This window comes from Kogia breviceps, chromosome 3 (assembly GCF_026419965.1).
Source record: "Kogia breviceps isolate mKogBre1 chromosome 3, mKogBre1 haplotype 1, whole genome shotgun sequence".
In the NCBI taxonomy this organism is placed as follows: Eukaryota; Metazoa; Chordata; class Mammalia; order Artiodactyla; family Physeteridae; genus Kogia; species Kogia breviceps.
In genome coordinates this window covers 3,359,196-3,370,122 of record NC_081312.1, presented here as the reverse complement: position 1 = coordinate 3,370,122, position 10,927 = coordinate 3,359,196, and the positions used below count along the sequence as shown (strand labels likewise).

Genomic DNA, 10,927 nt, shown 5'->3' with positions numbered 1-10,927 from the left:
TCCCACATACCGTGTGGTGTAGCCAAAAAAAAAAAGAACAACTCCTTTTGCCCTCATATTTCACTGACTTACTGTAGCATTCATTTCCCCTCCCTGTGAGTTTATACATCCTGGTCCATTGACGTCACGCTTGGCCATGTGACTTGCTTCAACCAATGAAATATGAGAGGATGTGACGTGTCATTTCTGAGCAGAAACCGAAAAGCCAGCGTGTAGTTCTCTCCATAGCTCATTTCCTTCTGCCATAGAACAGGTGCTATGGCCTGAATGTTTATGTCCCCTGCCCCCAAAATTCACATGCTAAAGCCCCAGTCCCCAATGTGATGGTATCTGGAGATGAGGCCTTTGGGAGGGAATTAGTTCATGAGGGTAAATTCCTCATGAATGGGATTAGGGACCTTATAAAAAGCAACACTAGAGAGGTGATTCCTCTCTCTGCCATGCGAGGGCACTGCAAGAAGGGAGCCACCTGTAAACCAGGAAGAGAGTCTTTGCCCCTCCAAACCCAGTCTCCCAGCCTCCAGAAGGGTGAGAAACAAATGTTTGTTGTTTAAGTACCCCCAGCCGATGGGGGTACTGTTACAGCAGCCAGACCTGACCAAGCAGCAGACAGTGCTCCAGATAGAAGCTGTTCCATCAGCCCGGGTCTCAGAATAAGAGCACATGCGGCAGTCACAGCCAACCCCCGAGAGACATGTAGCTGGGGCAAGAAATGTTCTAGCCAATGAGGTGTGACTGTCATTTGTCCCTGCAGTATAACCCAGCCTCTCATGATTGATAGAGTTACCCTTACTTTCCCTGAGGTTGTGTGTTGGAGTTTGCGCTACTGGGTTGTGTGACTACAAGTGCAGAGATAACTTCAAAAACCTTCCCCCGCGTTCTCTAAAAAAAAACTAAAAATAGAGCTACCGTATGATCCAGCAATCCCACTCCTGGGCATATATCCAGAGAAAACCATGCTTTGAAAAGATACATGCACCCGCTGTGTTCATAGCAGCACTATTCACAATAGCCAAGACATGGAAGCAACCTAAATGTCCATCGACAGATGAATGGATAAAGAAGATGTGGTACATATATACAATGGGATACTACTCATCCATAAAAAAGGATGAAGTAATGCCATTTGCAGCAACATGGATGGACCTAGAGATTATCATATTAAGTGAAGTAAGTCAGACAGGGAAAGATAACTATCATGATATCACTTATATGTGGAATTTAAAAATTGATACGAATGAACTTATTTACAAAATGGAAACAGACTCACAGACATAGAAAACAAACTTACGGTTACCAGACGGGAAAAGGGGGTGACGGGAGGGATAAGTTAGGAGTTTGGGCTTAACACATACACATGACTATATATAGACTAGATCATCAGCAAGGACCTACTGTAGGCACAGGGAACTCAGTCTTCTGTAATAACCTATATGGGAAAAGAATCTGAAAAACAATGGATATATATATATATATATATATATATATATATGTGTGTGTGTGAATCACTGCTGTACACCTGAAGCTAACACAACATTGTAAATCAACTATATGCCAATATAATATAAAAATTTTTTAAAACAAAAACCAATTTTGAAATATAGCTGATTTACAGAGTTGTGTTAGTTTCAGGTGTACAGCAAAGTGATTCATATATATTTTTTTCAGATTCTTTTCCATTATAGGTTATTAAAAGATATTGAATATTGTTTCTTGTGTTATACAGTAGGACCTTGTTGTTTATCTATTTTATATAAAGTAGTGTGTATCGGTTAATCCCAAACTCCTATCTTATCCCTCCCCCCACCCCCCTTTCCCTACTGGTAACCATAAGTTTGTTTTCTATGTCTGTGAGTCTTTCTGTTAGGAAGAGCATTTTAGAAAGAGGGGAAAGACCCTTAGGCTGGGACTGGCAGGGCGGGTGGGGAAGAGACATCCAGTCGGGGAGGCGTCCGGGGAGAGTGGCAGGGTTTGCTGCTGGACCAGACGGAGATGTGAGGGACTGGGAGTCTTTTCAGAGACACCAAGAAACACGCTGAGCACCTGGCTGAGGCAGGTGGGGGTGAGATGGGGGGCTCTGGGGGTGTCGGGGAGGGGAATCGAGGGTTCACTTCTGGACAAAGAACAGGTGGGACAAATAGAAAACAAATAGCAAGATGGCGACTTCACCCAGCCATCTCTCTAACCCCACACCACCCGCAAATAAAGGGCAGAGATTGTCAGATAGGATTTTTTAAAAGCAAGAGCCAACTCGAAGAAACCCACTTTAAATATTGGGTTGGCCAAAAAGTGCCTTCGGTTTTGAAGTAAAAATAAGAGACACATTTTTCATTCTCACCAAGAACTTTACTGAACAACGTAGCCACCCTTTTGTTCCACTGCCTTCTGCCATTTTTCAGGCAACTTCATAATTCCATCTTCCCCAAACTTTTTATCTTTTGGATAAAAGGTACTGTTCCGAGTACCTTTTACAGTCTTCCAGGGAACTGAAAATTTTTCCATTAAGAGAATTTTGTAAAGACCGAAATTAAAAATAAATAAATAAATAAAAAGACGGAAATAAATGGAAATCTGAAGGTGCAATGTCTGGCGAGTACGGTGGATGAATCCGAACTTCCCAGCCAAGCTGTAACAGTTTTTGCCTGGTCATCAAAAACATGCGGTCTTGCGTTATCCTGATGGAAGATTACGCGTTTTCTGTTGACTAATTCTGGACGTTTCTCATCAAGTGCCGCTTTCAGTTGGTCTAACTGGGAGCAGTGCTTGTTGGAATTAATCGTCTGGTTTTCTGGAAGAAGCTCACAATAGAGGACTCCCTTCCAATCCCACCATGTACACAACATCCCCTTCTTTGGATGGAGACCGGCCTTTGGTGTGGTGGGTGGTGGTTCATTTCGGTTGCCCCACGATCTCCTCTGTTCCACATCATTGTACAGTATCCACTTTTCACCGCCCGTCACAATTTGTTTTAAAAACGGAACGTTTTCGTTATGTTTCAGTAGAGAATCGCATGAGGAAATACGGTCAAGAAGGTTTTTTTTCGCTTAACTTACGTGGAACCCATACATCAAAGCGATGAACATAACCAAGCTGGTACCGATGATTTTCAGCGCTTGGTTTGGATATTTTGAGTGTGGCGTCTGTCTCCCGCGTGCTATAACGTTGATTGTTCTTAATTAATGTCTTGATCTGATCGCTATCAACTTCAACTGGTCTACCCAACCGTGGAGCATCGTCCAGTGAGAAATCTCCAGCACGAACCTTTGAAAACCACTTTTGACACGTTGAATCAGTCACAGCAACTTCTCCATACACTGCACAAATCTTTTTTTGCATTTCAGTTGCGTTTTTACCTTTCCTGAAATAATAAAGCATAATATGCTGAAAACGTTGCTTTATTTTCTTCCATCTTCCATGTTGAAATGGCTGCACAAAAATTCACCAATTTTGATAAGTTTTTTTAAAATGCACGCTGATATGACAGCTGTCACGTACAATCTAACAAAATTGTTTCAAATGAAGTTAAAGACAACTAAGTGCTACTAGAGCCAGCTTACAGAAAAAACTGAACGAACGTTTTGAGCAGCCCAGCATAAAGGCACAGATGGGGTAACGGCGAAGGATGGAAAAGACATCACACTAACACTGATCCAGAGAAAGCCAGAGAGACCGTGCTCATATCAGATGAAGCAAATTTCAGAGCAAATAATGCTACTAGGAATAAAGTGGGGCGTTTCAGAGCAAATAATGCTACTAGGAATAAAGTGGGGCGTTTCACTGTGATCAACGGGTCGATTCATGAAAAGGACACAACAATGCTTTATGTATCTAATAATAGAGCTTCAAAATACAGGAAGCAAAAACAGACTGAACTGCATGGAGAGAGACAATTGCACAGTTATAAGCCAAAAGTTCAACACCTCTTTCAACAGGTAGAACAAGTAGCACGGATATAGGTCTTAACACTTTCAGCCAAGTTGGCCTGATTGGCATTTTCTAGAACACTCCACCCAACAACAGCAGATGTGACTTCTAAGTTTGGGACTCATCGGTGTGCAGATGTCCTGAGTGTCACAGGGCTGGAAGGGAGTGTTGACAGCACACACAAGCCGCGCGGTGTCAGTGGCGTCCAAGGGTCGAGCAAGAGAAGGGCCCAGAACTGGTCACTGGATTTGGCCACATGGAGGCCATTGGTGACCTTGACAACAGCACTTGCGGGGGGGTGGCGGGGAGTGGGGGGTTGGCCTGGGTGAGAGGCAGTCTCCACCTATGCTCATTTTCAAGGAGCTTTCCTGAAAAGGTCAGCAAAGCATGAGAAGTGCTGGCAGGAAGGTGTGGCAGGGGTTTCTCGAAAGAAGGGATGCATTGGAGCAGCTTGGACGCGGCCGGGAAGAACCCGGGAGGGAGAGAGGGAACGTTTGAGGGCGAGGGGAGGATTTCAGAGACGATGTCCATGAGAGGTGGTGGGGCCCAGCGTCCCCAGGGAGCGGTGGCCTTGGCTGGGGACACAGTTCTCAGGTAAGAGAAGAGGCTGGGTACCTCCAGAGGAGCGGCCAGGGCAGCGGCAGGCATCCCGGAGGGCTTGCGCGCAGGAGAGACTGAACTGTCTGCAGTAGAGGCCATCTCCTCTAACTTTATCAATGGGCGGTGGGAGGCAGGCTGGACCACGGGCTGGCATTCCCCTCTGGTCACCGCCATTGCTCGCTTTGCGACCCTGGACGAGTCACCCGGGTGACCTTGGGAAGGTGAGCCTGGAGGCGTCCCCGGGATGGATGGGGCAGCAGGCTGGGAGGAGGCCTAGGAGCGACGGGAAACGATTCCGGGGTGCGCGTCCTCCGCTGCGCCACTAGAGGGCGCCAAGCGACCGCTCTGTTCCTTAGGGGCGCTTCCCACCCCCCACCCCCCACCCCCGTCCCCCAGCCGCGTCCGGCCCGACTCAAAGTTGCCAGGAGCCCGGCGTGGTTCCAGACTCACCCAGAGGCTCATTAGACAAGGAACCGAGACAGGAAAAGGGGGGATGCCAGGACGAGCTTCATCAGAAAGTGTCCTGTAGCCCGGTGAGCGACAGTTGGGTGGAGTCCCGCGCTGGCGACGGAATGACGCTGCCTGGTTTCGAGCAGCTGGGAAGGTCAAAATCCAAAACATGCCCTGTGGGCCGGCCGCCGCTGCCACCCGGCACCGCGTTCCCGGGGAGGGAGGCGTTGCTTTCACAGCCATTAACCAAGCACCCACGTTGCGCCAGGCCCTGCTGGTGCTGGGAATGAGCCCAAGGAATGAATGAATGAATGAATGGGCGAGCCCAATGTGGAATTTCGAAGGGGAGGCCAGACGCAGAGCCTGAAGGTGCTGGGCCAGCCGGACTTCCGCTGAGGGCTCAGTATGGCCCAGGGTTGGGGAGGGAGAGGGAGAGGGAGAGGGAAGATGGGGGTGAGAAGGAGCCCCCAACTTGGATTTGAGGAGCCATCCAGTGCAGTAATTGAAGGAGAAGGGTAGGGAATGGACATGTGGACAGTTCAGCATCAACTTCTGACAAAATACATGTGGCCCAGCAGCCACTACCATCCCCCATCAACTTAGAATTCTCTCTCGCCAGCGCCCCCTGCCTACTGCCAACTGAAAGCCGACTCTACTATGGACACGGGAAAGCGGAGATGCCAAACGGAGTTTGCGGCGGGAGAGGCCAGGTTTGGGTGGAGGGCCCCCCCCCCAACACACACAGAGTCAGCTTGAGGCAGAGTCCTGCCCCAGGAGGCCAAGGGAGCACCTCACAAAAATATCCCCTTCCCTGTCAGCCGGGGGCAGTCTAGCCAGCCCCCAGGATAAGGAATTTAGAGAGCTGGGCACTCCCTGTAAGCAGTCAATCAACACTGACCGTTTTTCTTACGATGTATTTATTCAACACAGCAAACATCTTTCGAAAACAGAAATGCAAGCACATTTGATCAATGTATGGATCCTTTTAGACTGATTGTTCAGGTTCCTCTGATTTCCATTCTCTTAGAAACAACAAACACTTCTAATTTTGAGCCTATCACACATATAGGGCTGCACATCCGGAGCCTGCGGCTCTGTTGCCCTGGCTCGGAGCCAGATTGCAGATGTCTGAGTCCCTTGGATGCCCAAATGGCTGCGTCTCCTGGGTGATGCTGACTCACGGTGCAGGCTGCAAGCAGCCTCTCTCCATCTGCCAGTTTGCTGCTGGGTTTCTGGGGCTCCAATGGTATGCAGTCCATTCAGAGTTCACTAACCTGCACCTAACAGATTTTCTTCCATCCCTGTTCCTACCCCAAAGGACATGGGGCAGGGGGCAGCCCTTAGCAGAGTGCCTGGTGTTGAGTGAGCTCTCAGTGTTAGTTGTTGGCGGCGTTACTATTATTCATTACCATTATGATCATAGCGCAAACTCATTGCAGTGCTTTATATTTTTCCAGGAAGTTTATTTAGATCTGCTCGGGAATATAAGACTGGACTAGTGTGAAATAAGTCAGACAGAGAAAGACAAATATCATATGATATCACTTATATGTGGAATCTTCAAAAATGATATAAATGAACTTACTTACAAAACAGAAATAGACTCACAGACAGAAAACAAACTAACGGTAAACAACAAGGATCTATTGTATAGCACAGGGAACTACACTCAATATCTTATAATAGGGATTTCCCCGGTGGTTCAGTGGTTAAGAATACGCCTGCCATTGCAGGGGACACAGGTTCGAGCCCTGGTCGGGGAAGATCCCACATGCCGCAGAGCAACTAAGCCCATGCACCACAACTGCTGAGCCTGCGCTCTAGAGCCTGCAAGCCACAACTACTGAAGCCTGCGCTCCTAGAGCTCCTGCTCCACAACAAGAAAAGCCACCGCAATGAGAAGCCTGCGCACCACAACAAAGACCCAACGCAACCAAAAATAAATAAATTAATTAATTTAAAAAAATCTTATAATAACCTATAACGGAAAAGAATCTGAAACAGATATATATATCACTTTGCTGTACACTTGAAACTAACACAACATTGTACATTAACTATACTTCAATTTTAAAAATTCCACACACAAAAAAGAGTGGACTGATGGAAGGCAGGAGGAGGATGGGATATTAATCTGTCCCCTCTGCCATGAGCTTCTTAAAGACAAGAATCATCTGATTAGTCTTCATGTTCCAGCAGTTCCTGGGGCTTGGCACCGGGTAACTGAGCAAGAATAGGCATTCTGCATGTTTTGCAGTTTTTTTCCAAAGATGATTTGGAGAAATCAAATCATCCCATCATCATTCCACCAATCAGGATTCAGCTCTCTGACTGTGCACTTTGATATAAAAATAGCACCTTTGGCTTCCCTTCCTCCACCCAACTTAAGAAGCGAGTGATGAGTTTGAACTTTCAAAAGCCAATTACTGCTCCTTATAATAACTGTCATTTCTAAACCAAGAATGTGGGCAGCCTGAATTCTGGCCCTTATGTCATCTTGGTGTACTGGAGGAGGTCCAGGCAAATGGGAGCTGGGGGGAAACTTATTGGGCAGGCACGGCAGTCCCTGCCTTGTGTGGACCCAGATGCTGAGGCCATCGGAATGACAGCGTCAGCCCCGGCTACTGTTCTAGGTGGATGCTTGTAGGTCTCCCCCGTGGTCCTCACGGCATTTTGGGGGGAATTATTTTGCCATTAGCAACCAGAACCTACAACAGCCAGGCTGTTGTAGTGGGGCTGAACAGCCCCACTGTTCAGGTGTCACCTCCTGGCTTTCCCGTACATCGCTCCTGCAGTCAGGCCTCTCTGCTTTTGCAGAAGCTGCTTCCTGCTCTGGGAATGTCCCCTCAAAACGTCCCTCTTTCCAGCCTAGCAATGCGACACTTCCCTCATCTCCTCTCCCTCTGAAAAAGATCTTCAGTCTCCCTATGTATATGTAGTAACACAGATGACTATATTCTAGCTCAGCACATCGTAGTCATTCATTCGTTCAAAGAAACTAGACAGGTTAAGTGCTTAGAGCAATGTCAGGCACAGGCTAAGTGCTCAAAACACGTTAGCTCGTTAACACCATTCATTCATTCAGTATTAGTGCAGTGTCTCAGGCTCTGTGCTGTTCGCTGAGTCCACAGCAGTGAACAGGACAGACGTAGTCCCTGACCACCTCTCACCGCCCCCCTCAAGTTCCCACCTTTAGGGCTTGAGGTGTGGGTACTGCGGAGCCCCGCCCAGCACTGGAACTACGAGTCCCAGAAGGCTGCGCGGCTGAGTCACCCGGGCCGCCTGAGCGCGACGTCGTGACGTAGGTACCTTGAGGGGGCCCAGTGGCTGCGGCGGGCGGCGGCCGCGGGAGGCGGGAGGCGTGAGGCGGGCGGCGGCGGCGGCGGCGGCGGCGGGGCGGGGCCGGGCCGGCGGTCGGCGGCCTTTAGGGAGGAGCCGGCGCTCCCTCTCCTCAGTCGGCAGCGGTCTAGCGGGCGGTCAGCTAGTGCTGGTCGTTTCTCTCGTGCGTCCGCCCGCTCGCTCTCGCGCCGAGTCGCGGCCGCCTTCTCAACGCTGCCTGCAGGTCCTGAGCGCGGCGCCATGTCGGAGCCCGGGGGCGGCGGCGAGGACGGCTCGGCCGGCCTGGAAGTGTCGGCAGTACAGAACGTGGCCGACGTGTCGGTGCTGCAGAAGCACCTGCGCAAGCTGGTGCCGCTGCTGCTGGAGGATGGCGGCGAGGCCCCGGCCGCGCTCGAGGCGGCGCTGGAGGAGAAGAGCGCCCTGGAGCAGATGCGCAAGTTCCTCTCGGACCCGCAGGTGCACACGGTCCTGGTGGAGCGCTCCACGCTCAAAGGTGCGGGGGCGGGGCTGCGGTGGGTCCCCCGGCGCCCCGCCTCGCTCCCGCCACACCCCTTGCCGCCGGGGCCCCAGGATGCCCCCTTCCGGGTCGCGGGGACGGAGGAGGGCGCCCAGCCTTGCCGTCACCTGCAACAATGGGATCGCTTTGTCAGCTCGGCCTCAAGATGGCCGAGTTGGGTGGAGACAGCGTCTCCCGGGCTGAGCGCGGGCGGAGGCCGCATCCAGGCCTCCAATGTCACATGGGCTTTTCGGTTTCGATTTGTGGCCAGGCCGGCCTCGGGAGGGATGTGTCAGGGGCGGCGCCGGGGGCAGCCTGGATTGTGGTCCTTATGTCGTCCGGGTGTAGGGGGAGATCCTGACCGGCGGGCATCCCGGCCTCTGCCTCGTGCGGACCCAGATGCCGAGGCCCGAGGAGTGACAGTGACAGCCCCGGCTGTGAGCGGGGCATCACTGTTCTAGGTGGAGTGGATAGCGCACGCCGGTCTCCCTCTTGGACTTCATACTGTCCCTGCTGAGTGGGTGCATCTGCCCACTTCAGAGGCGAGAAAACAGGCTCAGTCGAAGTGACTGCCCCAAGGTCACAGCAGCTAATCCTACTCCCTAAGGGCTAGACTCAACATCTCAGTTTCCAGTCCACTGCTTGTTTTCCTTCATCACGCCTTGTATTTGTGTGATGCTTAGATGATCCTAATGATGACCCCATGGTCTTTGAATCTATTTTACAGATCTTAAAAGGAGAGAGACTTAGGTTAGGCGCCTAGTGGAGGGACGGGACAAAAGCAGCAGTCTCCTCAAATAGTGACCTTCCAAAAGCAAGCCTAGGTTTCTCTTGAGAGTGGAGCTTGCCTTCAGGGAGGGTTTCCCCTTGATGCTTTCAGACCATTTTGTAGCCAATGGCGAGCTTATTTGACAGCACATGTATGGGTGTGGCACCGTCCATCCGAGAAGCCAAGGATGATGTCCAGGTAAATGCTAGTTTAGCACCAAGGATTGGGCATTGTCTGAAAGTGTTCGGAGACAAGCTTCTTATAATCTCAAATGCTGTATGGTTCTGTCAGTAAGAGAATCTCAACTGTCTGCCTCACGGCTCCCCTCTCACCCCTACACACGCTTAGTTTCTTGCAGATAGTTTGTTTCTTTCAAAGGTTTTTCCAAGTCAGGAGATGCTTCATTGTAGCATTGGCCTCTGCAGGAGGGTCAGCGAGTGTGAAAGAGTATTTTACTTAGATCCACAAGGAATTGTTCAAAGCAAATAAGCCATCCAGGCATATTTAGAGTATTAAAGTTGTTTAGGGTTTTCTTTTATGTTTGGGGTTGTTTTCCTGCATGGAAACCACTACTGTTTAAAAAAAATTTTTTTTAACTCATCTGTTTTCTTTCAAAAAAAGTATATAGTCACGATAGAAAATTTAAGTATACAGATAAAATTAAAGTCACCTGGAATCCTTCGACCTGGATATGACCACTGTCAGCATTTTGGTATCTGTCTTTCTGGTCGTTTTTTAATGAATATACAGTATTTTATTAAAATACATTTTAATCTGCATTGTTATTGTATTTTGAGTAGCTTTACCTTGGCTAATTCTTGATCATATTTTCATTGCACGGTTCTTGTTTTGAAATCAGTGAGTTCTACCTTAGGTCTCAGTTTCTTTTTTTTTTTTTTCTTGAACAATGAACTTTTATTTTTAAAATTTTTATTTGCGTCTAAGTAGATTTACAATGTTGTGTTAGTTTCAGGAATACAAGATTACATCAAAAGTACAGTAAAACAACAGTATTTTTGTGATAAGAGAAAAACTGGGCACCTCAGTTTCTTTTTTACAGAAAAAAATTGTTGGTTTTGTTCTTTGCTTCTAGAGTGCTCCTCAGTGACTTACTTTTCTCAAACACCTTAGAATTGAACTTTGCTAAAATTATTGGAGGGGGACCCTATTTCTGTTGAATGCTTTCTGGTGCAAATCACCTCCGTTTTCTTGATGGGTACATTTTCTCCTTTCAGCAAAGCGAGTATCCATGCATCCAAATCTTGGCTCCATAATGACTTGCACTTTTGAATGTTGACTAGGTAATGAGACTGTCTACAATGGAAATCCTATCTCATTCCTGGATTTAT

The 10,927-nt window shown here is 48.8% G+C and overlaps 1 protein-coding gene across 1 annotated transcript in view; it reads left to right on the top strand.

Annotated features, from left to right (window-relative positions):
- The first annotated feature begins 8,376 nt into the window (after positions 1–8,376).
- DYNC1H1 (dynein cytoplasmic 1 heavy chain 1) overlaps positions 8,377–10,927 on the top strand; it is a 67,520-nt gene continuing 64,969 nt past the window's right edge. Inside the window, exon 1 of the mRNA XM_067027727.1 lies at positions 8,377–8,806. Within this exon, the coding sequence (XP_066883828.1) occupies positions 8,554–8,806 (253 nt within the window). The 5' untranslated portion in view covers positions 8,377–8,553. The remainder of the gene's footprint in view (positions 8,807–10,927) is intronic.